Consider the following 22503-nt stretch of genomic DNA (forward strand, 5'->3'; position numbering starts at 1 on the left):
TATTCTACAAATTAGCCTCTTAAGGGGTTCCTAAATTTTGAAAACAACCCATGCTATTAGTTGTCAACCCTACCATGTCGCTCTCTCTCTCTCTCTTCCGAAAGCCCATGTACCTCTCAGAATTCTTCTACTTATTATCGTAATATCATATACTACATTTGATTTTATTTTCTTCTTGTTAAATTAAAAGAATTCTTATACTCATCATCTATATACCATATATTTGACAATGAAAAAGAAAAAACGTGTTGTATAATAATGGAATGAGGATTACAATTTGTTTTCAAGTAATTAGACCTAAAGAGACTTCGCTCTTCACATTTTCCAAGGCTTTGAGAACTTGCTGTCTTGTACTCTCTGTTTCTAGTCATTTCGATCAGATCAAACGCCAAGAAACTCAAATGTCGGTACATTTTTTTCTGCTTTATTTTTCCTGGCCTGATCTACTCTTTCAGAAGGTCCTCGGTCCTCCATGTGTTTTTCACTGCTACGAAGTATATATTAGTTGGTTTAACATTCAATTTGATTATCTTATTTGGGTTTGGTTGTTTTATAACACGAGTTTCGCTTTTAAACGTACATTTATTTATTAATATATATATATATATATATATATATATCGGTTGTGACAGAATCACAGAAAGAAAGAAATATCAGGTGAAAGTAGCCCATGTTAGAGGAACTAATGCAGAGGACACAACTTAATTCCCCACATGTTAATTTGAAAAAAAAAAAAAAAAAACAAACAAGGAAAGAAAAAGTAAGTAGAGACGCAATATACATGCTAGTGTGAGTTTGAGATATATAGACGAATACTTTGGTCACATGCGTGCATGCATGACTGCATGTATATACGTTCGTACCAGAAGCCCGAGTGCCAAGAAACATTCTCACAATACGCACACGCATATATATATATATATATATTTATGTCTATAATTGATAATTTTGATAAGCAAAATATATATATGTGTGTTTATATGATATGAGATTAGATCTACTTTATAATAAAAAAATATAACACATTACGTCAAATTACATAAATAATTCTTTCAAATAGAGTAGTACTACTTCTCGTTGTCACAGCAACAGGAACTTTTTAGAAAGAAAAGTCTCGTCCAAAACAAAAAAGAGCAACTTTATGGCATAGTTCGTGTAAGATAGAAAATTTACAATTACAACCTGCATGACAAAAAAATAAAAATATAAAAGCATTAATATTTGGCAAAACAAATGACAGATCAGAATTAATAATCACTATTACGTTGATCTGATGTCAGTTCCAATAGCCGGAGATTGCGTTTATGGAGCATGCATGAAGTTGCCTTAATGGTGCCTAATTATCTCCAATTGGACTACTTTTTGATGAAGTAGTTGACATATATATATATATATATATATATATATTGTTTCAAAGTCAGCCACTAGTACTTAATCGGTTAATCCCACCTATTCATGATCGATTGATCCATCTTCATCTTTTGTTTGGAAGGTATCAATATCATCAGTTGGTGATCTCAAGGCCTGGTATATAGGTCTAACCACGTTTGATGACTTTGATCTGTTTGTCAGAGTTCCCCAACTAAAAATATTCACTTTCTCGGGTGATCATGGATTGATTTCCAAGCCCGGCAAAGAAAAAAGTATTTGTGCTCCTTCCACCTTCATTAGTTTCTTTCTCACCAAACACTTCCAATACTACAATCTGATTGTGGGCAATAATTTTGTCTTTGAACTTCATGATCTTGAGGAACATTGAAATGGACACACACTTAGTCCAATGTTCTGATAGAAATTGAAAACCAGAAGATTGGCCTTGCTACTGCTCTTTACAGCCACCTCTTAAATGATATGCACTCTGTTTTGAGATTCCATAGAAACTCATCTGTTTTTTTGTAATATTACAATATAGATTACACATATTCCTTTTGTATTAAATTAACTGGGTATTATAAGTATATATTGCTGTTTTGCTTTGTAATTATAGCCATTCTAAAAATTCTACGTTATTTCTAAAAAGAAATATTATATATATATATATTTTTTTATTTTTTTTTGGAAAGGATGGAAATTCTATAAAATTTTATGGTGGAGGCGGCACAAAACAACCTTTTTTTTTTTTTTTTTTTATTAAAAAGCTTTTAACACTATTTAAGTATTTTTTTAATATTCCTATCACAACCTCAAACAGATCCTTAGAAATTAATCAATAATAAGTAAGACAGATCAAATATATAAACATGTGCAAATATATATGTGTGTAGAGTAATGCTAAATATCATTATAATTGTATAAGTGACGTGTATATCTTTTAAAAAAAGACGGTTTATTATTAAGAAATTAATTTTTTATATGAATTCTATATTGAAAAAATTAATTTATCATTTATTTTTTCGTCATTCTCTCATAATATGACATTAGATGATAAGTTTATAAAAACATATAATAAATAATTTTTAATAATCTATTATCAGATCATAAAATAATAAAAAGATAAATAAAGAGTGAAATTACTATTTTAATAATACGACATTATTTAAAAGAGTCGAGTATCACACCATCCGTACTAAAAAGGTACCTAATAATAAATAAGAAAATGGTGTTGCTACCCTGTTCTAAAAACTTGAAAACTGACCGCTCACTTTGACCTCTAGTGCAGTTTGTTTTTAAATATTTAAAAAAAAAAAAAAAAATCGCACTAGCGGCCAAAGTGAGCGGTCCTTGACTCCTTTAGGAGGGGGAATATAGTATTTTGCATTTACAATTTTACTTATATTGATTATACAACAGGATGAATTTTTGTTTGAGGATAACAGTTTTATTAGAGATATTAAAAACGAAAAAAAAAGTCAAATCAAAATATGGGAGTATCACTCCTATAATCTTATTTGGAGAATGTTAATTTATAAAAATAAATTTGATATTACTTAATGTGATATAAAAAATTTATGTTATAATAAAAAATAATATCCATTATTAATAACCTCTACATGGGACATACATAGTACTAGAATTTAGGGATGAGTAGCAGGGGCCCACACCCTGCTAACTTGCCCCCTTCTGCCTTGTAGAGTGAAAGCCCAACAAGAGTAAGGGTGGGTTGACCCGGTGTAGGGTTGAAAAGCTTCCCCTGCACGGTGAGGGGCAGGGTGCTGGAAAGGGTCCTTCCCACCCCGCATCATGCGGATATCACCTCTACGAAGATTTGTATGACTACAGAGATGAAAAGTATTAGAATATTACTATACTTATGATAGAATATTATAGTATGTGTATTATAATATCACTTATTCTTTACTATTTTTAATTTATTGTATAAATTAATTAATATCATTGATTTATTATATATATTTTTTTCTCTAATCTCATTTACCTATAAATGGGAACATTTATTATGTATTCAATAAGAATTGAGAATAGTAAAGATTCCTTCTCTATTCTCCATATCCTTCTCAATTTTATTATATTTTCTAACAATAAGAAAAGAACATCTATTTAATTACAACGGAATATGATAAAAGGTGCATATAGCTCAATTTGGTGCTTACAATATTTATTACAGAGCTTTTGCCGTTCAGTTTTTGTTTTTTGAGCTTCTTTCTCTATTTTATCTTATTTTTCCTATCTTCAGTTATTCAAGCCGGAAAATGATAAGAGTTACAACTTTCATATTACTCATTTACTATTTTTTTTTTATATTTAATTTTTTTTTAATTTTTAATTTTATTTATTGATTAAAGAAGTGATTATTAATAAAATTATATATATATTTTTAATTTTTTTAATGATTAAGGATGTTAAAAAAATACCTAAAAGAAAATGATAAGAAAATAAAAAATTTCAAATTTTTTATAAGTAATAAATAAGTAGTGATAGAGTAGTGATTCATAGCTATTGAGGCCATGCTAGAACTGACATTGCGTGAAGGAGAGAGACCCCACCCATTAGTCTTTGACTTGACCAACTCAATGGGCACGCTTGAAGACATTTGAGTAGACATCGAAAACGAAGAAGGAAGTGCTTGGGTACCTTTAGCAGCCTGACAATTGAGATAAGCCACTCTGCCGAGTGGAATAATGGATATTTAGGTGGCGAAAACTTGGTACATGTGAAAATCTACACCTTTCAAATATTTGATTGGGACAAGTTCAAAGAAGCAATGTGTGTGAAATAGCTGCACACTCGATGTCTAGTGCTATGACAATGATAAAAGGAAGAAAAAATGAGTAATTATTCTCACTCTCTCTCCCTCTCTATTCTGTTGATGGAATTGGGAGTCAACACTGGTAACCCTTGCGGCAAGTAAGGACACCAGCACCGGAAGTAATGGCACCAACCATGGAAGAGGACTTAGACCCCAAACTTGAGGCTCTGGCATAGCTGGCTGCAGCTCCACCTCCTGATGGAATGAAGTAGGCTCCATTAAGCAGAAGATCTCCTTCTGATCTCCAGTTCCAGTGCTTCCATGCACCATTCTCTGCGTACACCCTCTTTGTCACCTGCCCATTTCAGGTCAATCATTATTGTCAATGATAAATTATCACCGTCATCATTAATGTTACAAATTCTGGTCTCTTTTTTTTTTTTTAGGTACCTCCTTGGCAAATGGGTTGGCAGGTGCAAGATATCTATTGCCCTGACTGTTAATGGTAGGATTAGCACTTCCACCAATGGCATACATTTCCCAGTGTGTGTAGTCATTGTTTACCACATGGAAATATCCATGCCTACACCTGCAAGATTTTGATTTGACACCCAAAAAACTGGTTAAAAATTTAGACAAATATAATATCAACCAAAAAGCATCCAGGAGGAGAAACTGAGGACTAACAATAATTTAATGTGTATGTTACCTTGGCATTCTCTGGATTAGTCCCTTACCAAAATGGTTGTAGGCAATGGTCACCTGCATCTGCTTATCTCTTGTATAGGAGTCACTGTGACCCAATAGCATAACCTGTTTTTCATTAACATGTAAAAACAAACCAAAGAATAGAAAATGAGTCCCCCAATTGCTTAACTATAACCAAAATCATTAAAAGCAAAATGAGTAAATGGGTGACATATAGGACCTCATTGTGGTGGGTGAAGTGGTTGTTAGAAATGGTAATGGCAGTGGAGCCCATTATAGCATCGACAAGGCCATCAGCACAATTAGAGAGTGAGTTGTGGTCAACCCAAATATGGCTCGAACCGAAAATAGAAATGGCATCCCCATCAGCCATTGTCCTCCACCCAAAATGGCTGGGCGAGCTCCGGACCATGGCGTTGCCTGTCGGCTTGCAATCGTGGATGTGCAGGCCATGGATGATAACATTTGTAATGAATTGGATCGTAATGCAAGCCCCATAAGCAATGTGGACATTAGCACCCCGACCATCAATGGTCTTAAAGCTGTTCATAATAAGCTCCTGCTTGAGTGTGATCACCATGTCCCGCTTAAACACAATCCACAAAGGCCTGTCCTGAATGACTGCGTAGCGGAGCGTACCCGGTTTAGGGTTAACAGGGTCATCATCACTGGGGTCACTAACAACGTAGTATTTGCCGTCACGGCCGCCAACCGCATTCCTTCCAAACCCAATGGCACAGTTGGCTAGGTTCCTGCGGCGGTAGTACCAGCGCCTGTCACAGCGCCAACAGTCGTCGATCGGGTTCCCTGTTCCACATGAAAAATATCCCAAGTTCCTCCTATGAGTGCTATTGCGAATTCTCCTGAAAAATTTAAAACACATAATTATTACAATGCTTGCTATCATTAATCTATTATTACTGATGGAGCTATTGTTCTTAAAGTTTTCATGTTGAAATCATCACCGAGACATGTGAAGATCAGAATTTCAAATATGTGATTAAACAATATTGTGCCCTGTTCTGAGTAGGCCATGTGATCATAATGTTGTACGTGGAGATGGATACGCGTAGGCGAGCGACTTCAACAAAAATGACACATTCAATGAGGTCATGGGGATCTCATCGATTAACATGCTAATAAAAGCAACTGTTGGATGAAGGGACAAAAGAAGTTCTGCTCAGAAGTGTTGCGGTATGAAACCAAATCGATCTGTTTCATTACCCAAAAAGAGAAGAATTGAGACAAGATCTGCTATTTATGTTGAGCTGATCTCATACGACTCATGACAGGCTGGATCAACTATTAAGGGTTAGAGGCAGAGAGACAAGGGTGATTTCCTTTACTGCTTTCACTCCGAGGTTAGGACAAATAAATCATGCGAAATGGATGACAAGATCTAGTTAAAAGCATTGCACTGATTACATAAAAGCACTGGGTTCCCACTTTAAAACCATGCAATTTGGTGCATATGAGTACAAGACTTCATCGTATAAATTAACAAATCCTTGTTTTTTTGCCAAAAAAAGGCCAAAACAAGAAAAAGATTGCAGCCGGTTGGTGCATTGAGAAGGTGTGGCACGGAAAGACCGCAGTAGCAAAATCCAGGATCTCCCGTACAATCCAATCCAAGGAGCTGGTGACAACATGGGCTTTCTTTTGTCACCATACCATTTTATATGTTGTGAGTGGCATCTTTTCGCTATAAGTGTCAACGCATAGATAAGGGGTCTGAGTTTCCATGAACGTACAGTCAAGGAATGGCTTTTACAAAAGCTATTGAGTAGGACATTGAGATATATGGAAAAGTTCACAAAGCTGCTGGATCATTGGTTTAGGTATAAAAAGGTATTGTACCTTGAGATATATATATTTGGGAAATACTGTAAGAGCATGACAGGCGGATATCAGGACATGGGCATGTGGGTAAGGCTGGCAACGAAGATTAATAGAATTTAGAGAGGAGAATTGGTCAGGGGGCAGCAGCAGAGAGCACACAGAATTATGAGGAGCATATATTTTAGAAGAAGAAAAAACGATGCCGTACGAACAGCAGATTGGCATATGATGACCATGGACCACCGGCCAAATAAGATGATTTGGCGCCACTAATTATCTACTCTTCAGCCGTTTATTTATTTATTTTTCCTTTGGCTATATACTCTATCAAGAAATAGCGGGAAATACACGACAATGAACAATGGGAAATGAAATGAGAGAGACTTACAGATCATCCATAGAAGCTACCTCCTCTGGATCATGGACAGCGTGCTCATTCCATTCATCCTTTGACCTGAAAATGGAACTGATCATCATGATATCGTCTAAACTGTTTTCCTTCAACAGAGCTGAGTTAGACTTGACAGTTGACATTGGTGAGAGCAGAACACTGCACCATGCCATGGTCGTTTTGTTTGTTAAATGGTACGTACGACGTACTACGTACATGTATGGTGTCCAATTAACGATACAATTTTTTTTTTTTTTGAGATATTATCATTTTAAAATTTTTAAGTTTAAATCTAAATATAAAACCGACTTATAGAACGTAATTAACGACGCGAATTCTTTTCAGATCTCATCCAAACGATCCAGATTATTCGGATTTTAGATTAAATTTCCTGTATTCGAATATATCATCTAGCGGCCTTCGTACAGATGTTTGCCATGTGGACCGTCAGGATTAGTGGTAAAATCGAAGCTGAAATTCTCGGCACCGATCGAGTACTACTTGACTGACCTGTCCGCCATTGACGCATTTTTGGAGCTCTGCAACTCCTCTGCCTCTGCAAACCTGTCCCGGCCAAATCGCAGGAAGTAGAAATTCATGTCAGAACCGCTACCGTTTTCTGAAATAGAAGGCGTCTAAATAATAACACGAGAAGACGGCGCTCCGGCGCTGTTCCGAAACGCGAACATATTTTCCAGGAAACTTTGTGCTTGTGACAAAGCATATTCAAGAATCCTGAAACATAGCATGGAGGATAGAAAAAACAAAAAATTCAAGTAAATTAACTAACCTTGACTGTACAAGTTGATCCTTTTCTTTGGAGGCCATCACGATTATAAAAAGCAGCGTTAGAACCAGCAGCAATGAGCCAACAGAAAACCATCTCAGAGATACCGCCATTGTTGCTCTCTCTCTCTCTCTCTCTCTCTCTCTCTCTCCAATGGTAAATGTTGTGCTCCTCTTCCTCTCGCTGGGAGGAATGAAGAATGAAAAAGGGACGAAGGCAGTCAGGATGGAGAGTTGAGGGGGGAGCCAAGTATTTATATCGGAATAAGTAGTCCATCATGTGTAAGTCCGGCTGGGCTCTTTTCAATCTCTAATAAACCATGGTCAAGTTAATTGACCGGATTAAATGCTTAATTAAATTAATAAATATTCGGCTCTAATAACTTCATAATAATTGCATACTTTTCTTTTTTTTTTTTTCTTTTTTTCATGTCAAAAAATCATTTTATTCAAAAACAACCACACTTACGTAATCCGGTCAATTGCATACTAGTATGTTGGATAGTGCATTTCGGAGTCAACTTCATTATGTTCTCAGGCAGATTTGGTAGATGAGAATTTTTAATTAAGATGAAAATTTAAAATATTATTTTTAAGTATTATTATTATTTTAAAATTTAAAAAAGTTGAATTGAAATTTGAAAAAATTAAATTGTTTATTATATATTTTGTGTGAGAATTTGAAAATGTTACAATGATGAGATACAAATTTTGAATTAAGATGATAATTTTGAGTTGAGATATTTTTATCAAACCTGCCATTAATCTCATATACTAGGTTGCCTAGTAAATACATGGATTCTCCATCAGCAAATAACTCATTAATCATAAGAAGAGAATTACTTTCGATGAAGAGCTCGTGTAAGTCCAAAGGTATGCAAACTTGTAAACCTCTAAAGTTAGCAATCAGTTCAATCTCCATTGAATCATTCACTTCATTTTCTTTTTTACTAGTAGATAAGATGACTCCACCCTTATCATCTATTAAATGTAATCCTCACACCTACTCTACATTGATCATAGAATATAACCCCAACATTCAATTTCAATGCCCTTGATGGAGGAGGCAGCCAACTGCAACTGGACAACTTCTTCTACTTTTGATATTCTTGAGCTTCCTTATATTTCAGAGATAAGGATAGAGCATACTCTACTACTTGCTTAGGTTTTAAAATTTTATTTTCATATATCTTCTGATTCCTTCCATACCACATTCTCTATGCCATAAGAAAAAACTTCTCTACATCCCCATTACTCCCCCAGAACATAACCTTATATACATGCTGCACAAAGTCTTGTTTCTCTTCAAATACCATCAAGTAACTAAAGTGTTGTCACCAACAATCTCTTATGGAAGGGCAGTAGATGAGTGCATGACTCACATCTTCATCCTCATCATTACACCACTTGCAAGATTCCTCCAGGATTACTTTTCGATGCTTCTTCAGAGTTGGAATTTCATCTTTGTAGGCCCTCCATGTAATTAACACTTTCACTCTATTTGGTATATTCATTTTCTATATCATCTTCCACACCTTTCTCTATTCCTTAGCATCTGAGCATTCCCCTACCTGTCTAGATTGACCAAGTGCATGAAAAAATCTATATGCACTAACTCTATAAGTTACATTCTTTTCATGTTCCCATATGAGACAATCTGGTTTACTTTTTAAATTGATCATAATCTTCAATACATCTTCTGCTTCTTGGGGAGGTAAGGTTCTTCTGAATTTTTCCACATTCCACCATTTTGTGGCATCATCAATAAGGCTTGCCATTGTTGATTAATCTTGATCAATAGGTGCATTGGAATAATTTGGAATAAGTTTATGGTCTAGCAACCAGAAATTTGTCCATATGTTAATGGATTTTCCATCCCCACTCTCCATCTACAACCTCAAAAAATACTTTTTTGCCTTCCAAATACCTCCCCATCATAATAAGAAAAATGGGTATTTGTGATCAACCTTTTATAACCAAAAGACTATTGGCAACTCATTTTAATTGAAAATAATCATTTTGCTAGAAATAACTGATCATAAATAAGCAGTTTTTTTGTAATATGCATACATAAGAAGGGGTAGAATCTAATTAGGGCTGTACATCGGCCGGCCGGTTTCGGTTTTAGGTCTAAACCGAAACCGACCGGCTCTTAAAAAACCAATGAAACAACCGGCCGAAACCGACCGTGCTGGGGAAAGGAAACCGGCCGGTTCCTTTGCCGGCCGGTTCCGGTCGGTTCCCCCTGTTTGGGCCGTGGGTTTTGGGCCCAGTTTGAGGCCCTATTTTGGCCCTTTTATCCAATATGTTTGGATTTTTTTTTTCTTATATATATACATTTTTCCTGAATTAATCATCCAACATCTTTTTAATTTTTTGTTGTTAACTAATAATTCATCATTTATCATAATTCATATTATAAATAAATAAAAATAATAAATAACCAAAGCATTCATCATATTAACTAACTAATTACTATATTACTTACTACATAATTAAAAATAAATAAAAACAACTTCACTAGATATTTAATATTACATATTATAAATTTGAAAAACAAACCAAATTGTCTTAAGCATAGCAAAAATACAAGCACAACAAATAACATAAATAAATGAAAAATATTGCTTCAAGTCTTCATCTTCAATCGTCAATACTTGTCACGTTCGATTGTGCGGTCAACTCTATAAGAATAAATAAGAATAAAATATCAAATGTTAGTGAATTCATATTATGAAAAATATGCAAAATTAAATTACAATGAAAATTTGAAAACATTACCCGATTCTACTACAAAGCTCTCGACATTATCCATCGCCTCTCAGATATCAATGTGTGTTGCCGGATGCCTTAACCAATTTTGAGTGCAAATAAGTGCCTCAACAGTTCTCGGAGCCAACGAACTCCTAAAAGGATCAAGCACACGACCTCCCGTGCTAAATGCTGACTCGGATGCAACTGTGGAAACAGGCATGGCTAATAAGTCTCGTGCAATCCTCGCAAGTATAGGATAGTTAGCCTCATTTATTTTCCACCAAGTCAACAAGTCAAATGATTCGCTGAGTGCCTCACAAGCATTTGATAAATATCGATCCACTTCAGTTTTGGTAATATTAGATCCCATGGTGGAAGATGCCATATACCACTCCTTGAACCATTTGGTCTCATGTTTGCCATCACTAACATTCATGGATCTAGATATTGGAGGGGGTTGAGAAGCAGGAGTACTTGTGGTGGAACCGAATGTAGCATTATACTCTTCATACAAATCCGCTAATACCTGTCTCACATTCGAAACCAACTCCTCAGCACGAAACTCATCATGGATTTTCTTCAAATGAAAAGAAAGAAGTCCTAACTTGCTTCGTGGATCAAGCACAACAGCAATTAACATGAACAAATTCATCCTATCTAATGACCCCCAATACTTATCATATTTGGTTCTTATGTTTATGGCCATACTCTTCAAACAAGTATTAGTACTCTCACTCAGCATAATCAATTCTGTTTGGAGATCACAAATCTCTAAAAAACTGGTGTTAGCTGTCACATATAAAGATCCAGAAAATCTCGTAGTGGCTTCATAAAACATCTCTAAAAACTTGACAAACACCCGCACTGTCTCCCATTCTGTAGCTTTAGGAGGTCCCATGTGCCCATCATCAAAGTAAGAGAGGAAATTATAATCCTCACTCTCCATCCGCCTGAAAGCCTTCTCAAACTTCTCAGCTGCCTCCAACATCAAATAGGTTGAGTTCCATCGTGTCTGTACATCAAGACACAACATTTTCTTACAATCAATTTTTTCTTTTTCTGCACATCTCTTAAACTTCTCTAATCTTGCTGGGGATGAACGCACATATCTCACTGCATTTCTAACCATTGTAATTGCATCATTGCACTCCTTCAAACCCTCACTCACAATAAGATTCAATATGTGAGCATAACATCTCATGTGCATATACTTACCCCCCAACAAATTTCCTGTCAAAAACTGTTTCAAATAGGAAATTGCAGTATCATTCGAACTTGCATTATCAACAGTTACAGTAAATATTCTATCAATACCCCAATCAAGCAAGCACGACTCAACATATCTTCCAATGGTCTCCCCTCGATGATTAGGGATTAAACAAAAGTTAATTATTTTTTTCTGCAATTTCCAATTCTTATCAATGAAATGTGTAGTCAGACACATATAATTCAAATTCTGTACTGATGTCCATGTATCTGTCGTCAAGGAAATCCTCATGCCACCATCTCTAAACACTTTTTTAAGCTTCCCCTTTTCTACTTCATACAACTTCATACAATCTCTTGCAACTGTGACACGACATGGAACTTTAAACCGGGGTTCAAGAGACCAAGCAAATTTTCTAAATCCCTGTCCTTCAACAACCCTAAATGGCATTTCATCACAAATTACCATTTCTGCAATAGCTAACCTCGCAATCTCTTCACTAAATTTTGAGTTACAAGAGTCCTTAATGTACTACCATCACTCTCTCCAATCCCCTCCTCAGGTGATGCCTCACCTGTCAATGTTTTTTGATACCTATCCAAAGGTCCACGTTTATGGGGATTTTTACGACATGAAGGCAAATGATTTTACATCGTTGAAGTTCCGTTCCTCTTTGAGTGGCAAGCATACATCTTGCCACAATAATTACATTTAGCTTTTGGATCATCTACAGGACAACCATCCACCTTCGTAAAATGATCCCATACAATCGACTTGTCCGTCCCTTTCCGTTTCTTAGGTAATGGACAAGTACTACTAGTAGGGGCAGTAAGGGGTTTTGAAACATTGGTCTCTCTCACATCTTCCAAATTAATGGTTGGTTGAGTTTCATTTGTATCAACATCAATAGGAGACGAAGAAGAATCCATCTAAATTATAAAACAAAATATAAATGTTATACAACATCACAAATTTGAAAATTGGCAAACATAACACAAAATATCCCAGCAGTTAGTTTGCAACATGGCAAACATCACAAGTCTAAGACTCTAATCTAAGTTGTTCACTCATCTTCTCTCAATTATATAAATAATTAATCTCTTATATATATACACATTACACAACAAATTATATAACAGATATATATAATATAACATTATAATTATATATATAAAATACGATTAATATATATACATTATATATATAACAGATTATATACATTATATATATAATATATATAACATTATATATATAACAGATTATATACATTATATATGATTATATAACAGATATATATAATATAACATTATAATTATATATATAAAATACGATTAATATATATATACATTATATATATAATATATATAACATTATATATATAACAGATTATATACATTATATATGATTATATATATATACATTATATATATAATCATATATAATCATATTATTATATATAACAGATATATATAATATAACATTATAATTATATATATAAAATACGATTAATATATATACATTATATATATAATATATATAACATTATATATATAACAAATTATATACATTATATATGATTATATGATTATATACATCATATATATGATTACATTATATATGATTATATATATAACATTATATATAACATTATATATACAGATTATATCTATATAACAAACATATTTCGAATAATATATATAATAGAAAAAAAAAATTGTAAAATCACAAGAAAACTTACAGATGGGCTGCGGCGGTTCACCGGTTCAGCCTGCGGCGGCGTCCAACGGAGCAAGTCACGGAGTGAGAGAATCGGAGAGGGAGAGAGAGAGAGAGAGAATCGGGGGGGGGGGGGGGGCGGCAGAACAGAATGGGGAGAGGGAAGAGGGGAAAGGGGGAACGGGAAGGGTAATAACCCTAACCCGTTCCCAACCAAACGACGCCGTTTGGTTGAGACCAAACGGCGTCGTCCAACTTATTAAGTCCTCTAATAAAACGACGCCGTTTCATATGAAACGGCGCCGTTTTTATATCAAATATATATTTAAAAATACATATATATACGGTCGGTCGGTTTATCAGTTTCCTCTGTGGTCGAACCGGAACCGAACCGACCGACCTCGGTTCCTGATTATTTCTACCGCCGGCCGACCGGTTCTTCGCCGGTTCCGGCCGGTTCCGGTCGGTTGCCGTCGGTGGAGGTCGATTGGCCGGTTTCTTGTACACCCCTAAATCTAATCTTGACTCTCTGAAATTGGTATGTGGGAAATATTTATCCTTAAAAACTTTATGTAGCTAATTAATTGCATACTTAATAAATACAATATGGTCTATTTTCTTTATCTTTCTCACACTCTATAATATTGACTCTAAATTAACGATCTAAATTTTCTATTCATGATATATATATATATATATATAGAAATAGGGTTTTTGTCGGCTAATTAAGGTAAAAGATGGATTAATGCACGAAGGTATTGGACTACATCATATATTGGAGATTAAAGAAGTAATCAGCTAACATATTATAATTCACTATATATGTTGTAAATGGTCCTCTTAAGCTTAGCCAAATTTTCTCAACAAAAACCAGACACATTTGACCAAAACTTTTTATAAAGTTCTTATTATATATTCTGACGAAGTCGATCGATGTGTAAAACACACATATATATATATAATAAAATAATGAATGTTTACATGATTTAAAAAATAAATTTTACTAAATTAAATCTTATTAATAAAATATTAATTCCATTGTTTTAACTAGGGTCTTATATATTTTCTTTTATATTTATACGTACTTTTGTCTGTTTTTCCTAGACAAACGACAGAGAATGATAAGGAATTAATTTGAATCAAGGATCTAAATAGTAAGATATGGAGATCGATGATCGGTGATGACAGTACACTTGGATCAAAGATCAGATCAGCTGATCACATTTTCTGCGTGGTTGTAAAATCATGTTGGTCTCTTGTACTTCAATTATATGCTGAACAGAAGTACCTGATCAAGACGTTGTTGGTTAACTTCATTTTAGACCATTGGCATTGGCTTCATCAAAGCCAATGCCAAATTTTGATGAAAAGTACATATTTTGTTGAATCATAAAATCTTCCTATCCATAATCCCACATTGGATTAGCCATTAGATTCATCAAAATAATAATATAATATTATATTTTTAATAATAATTTTTTTTTTTCATATTTTGCAATTAAACCTACTATATGTCCATTAATAATTTAATTTGATATTTAAATTATTGATTTACAAGCACTAATTTTTTTTCTCAACCTAATTACCAACAAACACATTTTGTCAATCCTTCTTCTACCTAATAATCAAATATATAATAATTTAAGGAACAACAAACACATATACAATTTGTTCATCCAAAATAAAATATTATGTTTGAAACTAACTACAAACCACCCTTCTTCTCTACCTAAACTTTTACATCTACAATTCTATCCTTGGTCAAACACATTCATTCCATCATACACAATACCCAACATTCATATCCATAATTCTTCAAACCAACTTGTAGATGTAGCTAACCGTCCTTCCTTTGCCAAGTTTTTTAGATGTAGCTAATAGTCTTGGATTAAACCCTATAAATATATCCATTCTTGAACTACTTCCCACTCATCAAAAACCAATATTTCTTCTTCTAATTCTTCGCATTTTCTTCTCTTATTTCCCTATGGATCCCTATAGCAATACTCTTTATATGTTAGATAAAGATTATTTCGATCATGAGGATCTTATGATAGAAGCAATGGCCGTACATAGACAACAACGTGCAACTCTTGGAGCATCTTCTTCACGTCGTCCTAATTCTCAACCTCGTATGTTCATCCGACGCAATCCATTGGAAGGTCATGAACGCCTTTGGAAGGATTACTTTGCTCAATCGCCAATATATCCGCCAAACGTTTTTAGGAGGCAATTTTGAATGAATCGTGATCTTTTTTTGCGTATACATTCTGCAGTTGTCACTCATGATGATTATTTTATCCAAAAGAGAGACGCCAGTGGGAGGCTTGGATTGTCCTCCCTTCAAAAGATGACCGCGGCAATTAGGATGTTCACATATGGGGTAACAGCAGATCTTATGGATGAGTATGTAAGAATTGGAGAAAGTACTGCACGGTTGAGTATGAAGAAATTTGTAAAGGCGATCGTGTCAATCTTTGGGGGTGAGTACTTGAGGTCTCCAACCAGCAATGATATAGCAAGGTTACTAGAAGTTGGACAAAGGCGTGGATTTCCAAGAATGTTAGGTAGCATTGATTGCATGCACTGGAAATGGAAGAATTGTCCTAGTGCTTGGAAAGGTATGTACTCTGGTCACGTAAATGAACCAACTATTATTTTGGAAGCTGTTGCCTCTTATGATCTTTGGATATGGCATGCTTTTTTTGGTTTACCTGGGTCTCATAACGACATCAATGTACTTGATCGATCTTCTGTTTTTGCTGCGTTGGCCGAAGGCCGTGGTCCTCCATGCAACTATACTATCAATGGTCACGAGTACACAATGGGATATTATCTTGCTGATGGTATATATCCTTCGTGGGCAACATTAGTAAAAACAATTCTTGCTCCACATGGGAAAAAGAAAAAACATTTTGCTACTTGCCAGGAGTTTGCAAGGAAAGATGTCGAACGTGCGTTCGGAGTACTCCAATCTAGATTTGCAATTGTGCGTGGACCTGCAAGGTATTTCCAACCTGAAGTTCTAAAAGATATTATGTACGCATGCATTATCTTGCACAATATGATTGTTGAAGATGAACGTCATCTATATCTCGGGGCTGACCAATTCAATTATGAAGCCAATGATGATACTCCATCCGAGCCAATTTCACGCGATAATATACCTGAATTCATGGAGTTCATTGCCCAACATCATCGTATTAGAGATAGAGTCACTCATTCTCAACTCCAAGCCGACCTTATGGAGCACTTATGGAATATGCATGGCCGAGCATAATATGGATTTCTTGAAAAGCCAACGTCATCTTCGTTGGTGTATTGTAGTGCTCATTAAAATTCAACTTCTTTTTATGACTTCCTTTTTATTATTTTAATGTTGAGAACCTATCACTAGTTTGTTTAATTGAAGGCAGTATCAATTGTTCCTTTTATTAACTTATATGGATATATATATATATATATATATATATTTATATTGAAGGCAGTATATATTATATATTTTAGTAACTTTTTTTGGATATATATATATCCATATTTATATTGAACGTCGAACGTGTATATTAGTGAGTATAATTAACTTCTTTTTGGATATATATATATATATATATATATTTATAGTCAAGGCAGTATATAGGAAAATATTTATACTAAACAAGGCAGTTGCACAATATGCTCTAATGGATATAAAGGAAAATGACATACAGCTGCAACATCTTCTTAAATAAAAATACAAATTCAATGGATTAAAAGCTACACATCTCATATAAAACCAACTTCTTAAAACAAGGATTTATCTCTACACAACTCTACAAATTATTAGTGTCTAAAACTGGTACACAATATGGAATATACATCTCCTATGGATCTAATAAAACCTACAAACTATATTATTGACTGCAACTATACAGCTGCAACATTTGGAACCAATAAAACTATACAAATTCAGCTGCATGACATAAAAAATACAGCCTCAAAACAGGAATATACAGCATTCGGAAAAGCATACAAAATCAGCCTAACTAAATGACACCATTATCATATATATTGTCCACAAACAGATCCAACAGACAAGTTTAAGAATACAACCTCCATTCACCAAATACTTCCAGCAATTACAAGTTGCATCACATACAAACAGATCCACAAACACTTCCATCAAAATGGGTACTTCACAGATTTTCTATCCACAAAACCAAGTCCAAAAACTAAACTAACATTCAGAAATTTCAATGTATTTCCATTCAAAAAAATAGAAAGTCATCCATTATCATAGTGGCTGCCCAGCCACATGCTTAATGCTGAAGTCTTGTGGCTAAGCAGTCACTACAAGCTGGAAATCAGAAAGTCATTCGGATATACCATCTTCATCACTCATTGACTCTTCCCAAATTTTTTTTTGAACTTTACGGAAGTAAGCTTGCTGCATGGCATTCATACCAGAAAGATCCTTGCCCATCATCTTAGCATCAAACTTTCTTTTATCAAGATCCAGTTGTGCACCTCTATCGCGATCAGCCTTCATCTGCCATTCTCTTCTCTCCGCCATGAACAATCGTCTATCCTCGATCATTGCTCCTAATGCCGTGTTGAACTCAGCATCAGATTGTTCTTGTGCCTTCCGCTTCTTCAAGCTTTCCTTTTCAGCCTTTTTTCCAACAGGCCTTTCAACGATTTCCTCCACAACATCGCCCAGAACTTCACTTGACTGCTCATTGGAAGACTGTCTATTGACAGGCTTTCTCCTCGTAATCAGCGTACTCATGTGTTGATGCCATTTGGGTTGGTGCCTCAAAAGATTCCAAGAATGCTCTAATGTGAAGTTCCCTCGTTCCATCTCTTTGTACAATATCTTTGCTCTTTCAATCTGAAATTTTTTTAAGAAATAGTGTCAGCTTCTTAAATCTTACGTAAATAGACCACATTATTAAAGGAAAATGAAACATACCTTATCTTGCTCGGTCGCACCACTCGGGTGCAATGACTCAACTTGTGCTAGATATGCACAAAACTTATTTGTGCATTTTTGAATCATGGACCAACGATTGATCAATGACCCAACCGAACGGTTCACATTATGTGGTTTCTTATATTCATGGTAAAAATCAGAAATCCGCTCCCACATTTGAGTGGATTTCTGATCAGTTCCCCAGATGGCATCAATATTAATGTTCAGCCAACCAGAGACAAGTACGTTATCTTCCTCAACAGTGAAAGAAGCTCCTCTTTGAACTTTTTTTGTTGGAGGCCTCTTTTCACCGTGAAGGGGAGTTGGGTTGACCAAAATATTAGAAATGGGGTGTGAATGTTGGAGTGGTAATAGGACATTCTCCTCCACTTTGTAAGAGAGTGGTGAAGAATGGGTCCTCCTCCAAAAGATTGTCCATCCTTTAAAAATTACAATTTTTAAGTTGTCAGACACAACCAAATTCAGAAACAATAAACAAGGCATGGAATTCAAAAATTACTGCATTAAACAATATAATACCTAAACAAGACAGAACAGCTTACATAAAAACTGTATAACAAAATCAGAAAATTCGTATAAATAAATGACTACAAAACAGATAAAAAAAAAAGAACAAAAACAGAAAAACAGCAGCACATACAACGTATTTTGCATTAAACAAGGTCCAGCAAGACAGTTTACAGAAAAACAGTATAAAAAAATAGAAAAACAGTAGATCCACCTGCTCTATCATATGGGGGATTAACAAAAACCTCACACAAGAACTTCCAAGATCGAATAGTGCAACTAAAAACAAAACAATTGGAAGACTCCATCAATTTTTTAATGGAAGAATCAGTTGAGGAAGCACAATTTCTAAAAGCTTATTAGGCGAAGTGCTTTCACACAATATTGACACGATCTTATTAGGAACCTCTAAGTTCTAAAACAGTAGATCCACAAGCAATTTTCCAAATGGGTCCTTACAAAAACAGTAGATCCATAAGCAATTTTCCAAATGGGTCCTTACAAAAACAGTAGATCCACAAGCACTTTTCCAAATGGGTCCTTACAATTTAATTGACCTCTTTGAACTAACATATTGGATGTTTTATACTAATCATGCATCATGGCATCCTTTACATTACCAACCTCACCAAGTTTTAAAAATAGATGCTGCATGTTGGATTGTTCATGAGGAAAAACTCCAAACACAAACAAGAACAAACCAAATTCTTCCAAACAAACACAAACAAGAACACAAGCATGTCATCCTTCTTTTTATCAAATAATAGTGTCCAATTCAAATCAGTTACATCCAATTGATCTGCATGTTGGATGTAGTTTTCAATAGTAACAAACCAAAGATGATAGTCAAATCTACCCACTCACACACAAGAACAACAGACTCCAAAATATTCATCAATGGGAAAAATAAAAATTTATGAACAACAGACTCAACAGTATCACTTGCTCATCATCCCGAAGCAAATATACCACCATACACATAACCATATTCATCAATTGCTAGGGAAGAACTCCATATCACCGAGTGCATACAAAACCAATTCACACACAGCCACACAAATCTTCCTATAGGCAACAATACATTACAGTTTTAGTAACTACAATACCAGAATGAGTGTGGTTGCTTGAGCCGAAGGGATTGACTGGTGAAGAAAATCTGCAAGAAATTCACAAAATCAATGACCCAACTTCAGTCGAATGCTCAGTTTCCTTTTATTTTTTCCACCCAAACAACCGAAAGCAAAAGCCCCAATCGGGGCTGAATGGAAATAAAAAACAGATCCAAGATTAGGGTTCAAAAAGAAAAGCAATCGGCCGAATCTAAAATCGGATGCCTTCCGCACGAATCTGATCTACTTGAAACCGGTAGAAGAAACCCCCGAATGATTCTGCACCAAGAATCCAAGGAAGAATAAAAAAAACCTTAAAAACGAGAGAAAGAGAGAAAGTGGGAGAGAAAACAAACCGGCTTCCTTTGGAGAAGAAGATCGTGTAGAGCCGAGTGTTCTTGCCGTTGAAGAATCGAATGGCTGCGAAGATTCGAAGTGTAGAGCCGAAGTGATTGGGAGAAATGAAAATGAGAGAAATGGGGAGAGAAAACGCGGGGAGGAAACGGGGAGAGAGGGAAACGAAAAGTGACCGGTAGATAAATAAAATAGACTAAAATAATATGAAGATGAAGTGCACAGTAGCGCTTCAAATATGAAAGACCCGATACATTTACTGTAGGTCAAAGTTATCCATTTCTGGGTTTGACTAATCCAATGTAGCATATTTTTCGTAAATTCATCTATTTTTGCATTTGGCATTGGCTTTGATGAAGCCAATGCCAATGCTCTAATCTATGCTATACGTACTATAATATCGGTTGGATCATAATAAGTACGAGAGCTAGCAATTCGCATGACAATATATATATCTATATATATATACTAGGTGGGAGTAACGTGCAAAGTACGTTTGTCTAATTTTATGAAATGATTATTTGTAAAAAATAATATATATTTTATAAAAATTATTGATGTCACTTAATAATTTAAGGCATATTGAAGAAAATAAAAAAATTAGTTCAAAATATCATATAATCCAGTACATGTTTATAACATCCATAATTTTAGCAAAAATGTATACGAAAAATTTAATAAAAGTCTAAGACAAACGGTAGTTCAAAATATATGTCGTTTGATGTTTGTATTATTATTCATCAATTTATGTCATCCTGTAGACGATCAATAGAGATAACATTGAAATTCTTATTTTGCTATTAGTTGAGTCGATCAGGGACAATATAAAGTTAAAACATAATCTTTTTATAAAATTTGTGGTATAATATTTTCTATATATAACATATATATAAATCCTAAAATATATTTTGAAATTGTTGGCCGAATTTACTCTTTCTTGATTAGCTCAAGAATCACAGCCTTTGTCACGTACCGATCATAGCAAGCCCACGTGTGGAATATGACTTAGCGGAAGCTACGTCCTACTACCATGGAAAAAAAACACTTTGATTAAACACATTTGTATTATATATTATATGAGATTTTTAAATTTGGAATACTCAATAATCTGAGTTAATGAAACGTATAATACACGTATATTATACTTAGAGATTTACGTCTTATGCACCTAATACATGTGTATATGTTAAGGAAAAAGAGAAAAATATAATAACTAATCTTTAATTACTTATTATTATATAAACTATTAAGTATTATAATTATTGTGATTAATAAACCATATAATAACATTGAATGCTATGTCTCACAACATTTATGTCTTCATTTTATATGTCAAACCGTTAAAACAAACGGTGTTAACTTTAACGGAAAAAAAAAGAAAAACCGTTAAAACAAGATTTTCCGTTTCATACACACTTTTTATATATAGAAGATATATTTATATATATATGTAGATTCTACTCATCATCCTATACCTCATATTTTATATATTTTAAAATTATTTTTTTTATTTTTTATTCTCATTAAATTAATTGAGTTATTCTATTTATTATCTATACACTTGAAAAAAATTAAAATTAATATAGTATGTAGTGTGTGGAGATGATAAAGAGAATTATTCTATTAAAATTGCTTCCATAACTAACATTCTTTTACTGATAAGTTGTCTAATTCGCTACTCAAACAATCGCTAAGCTTCTGGGAGGGGAGAAAGTGAAAAAGACAAAAAAAAAAAAAAAAAAAAAAAAGGTAATTGGTGAACTTTTTTATAATGTTGAGTTTTTTTGAAGTTTAAGAGCATTAGTAACAAACTAGCTATTCTTTAATCAAAATTTTACTTAATTATATATTTTTAACTTCATCTAGCTACTTTTTATATACATCAAATAATAAACTCTCTAAATATATCTTCATTTTATTAAAATATTCATATTTGATCTTCATTTCTACTTTTTTTTTTTCTATTCTCATGGTAACGAGAATATTCATTTCCTATCGAAAGTCACACATTAGACTCTT

At 34.1% G+C, this 22503-nt stretch overlaps 2 protein-coding genes across 2 annotated transcripts; one reads left to right on the top strand and one right to left on the bottom strand.

Annotated features, from left to right (window-relative positions):
• Positions 1-4046: 4046 nt before the first annotated feature.
• Positions 4047-8104, bottom strand: LOC122303723 (probable pectate lyase 20). Its single transcript, XM_043115630.1, has 7 exons — positions 7873-8104; positions 7593-7646; positions 7080-7145; positions 5073-5715; positions 4854-4957; positions 4595-4733; positions 4047-4499 (listed from the first exon to the last, which is right to left on the bottom strand). The coding sequence occupies exons 1-7, from the start codon at positions 7980-7982 to the stop codon at positions 4278-4280; spliced, it is 1338 nt and encodes a 445-aa protein (XP_042971564.1). The 5' UTR covers positions 7983-8104; the 3' UTR covers positions 4047-4277.
• Positions 8105-15607: 7503 nt separating this feature from the next.
• On the top strand, positions 15608-16825 carry LOC122304596. The gene is made up of 2 exons (XM_043116855.1): positions 15608-15707; positions 15822-16825. Exons 1-2 carry the CDS (start codon positions 15608-15610, stop codon positions 16823-16825), a joined length of 1104 nt encoding a protein of 367 aa, XP_042972789.1.
• The last annotated feature ends 5678 nt before the right edge of the window (positions 16826-22503 follow it).

Source organism: Carya illinoinensis, chromosome 3 (assembly GCF_018687715.1).
Source record: "Carya illinoinensis cultivar Pawnee chromosome 3, C.illinoinensisPawnee_v1, whole genome shotgun sequence".
Classification (NCBI taxonomy): domain Eukaryota; kingdom Viridiplantae; phylum Streptophyta; class Magnoliopsida; order Fagales; family Juglandaceae; genus Carya; species Carya illinoinensis.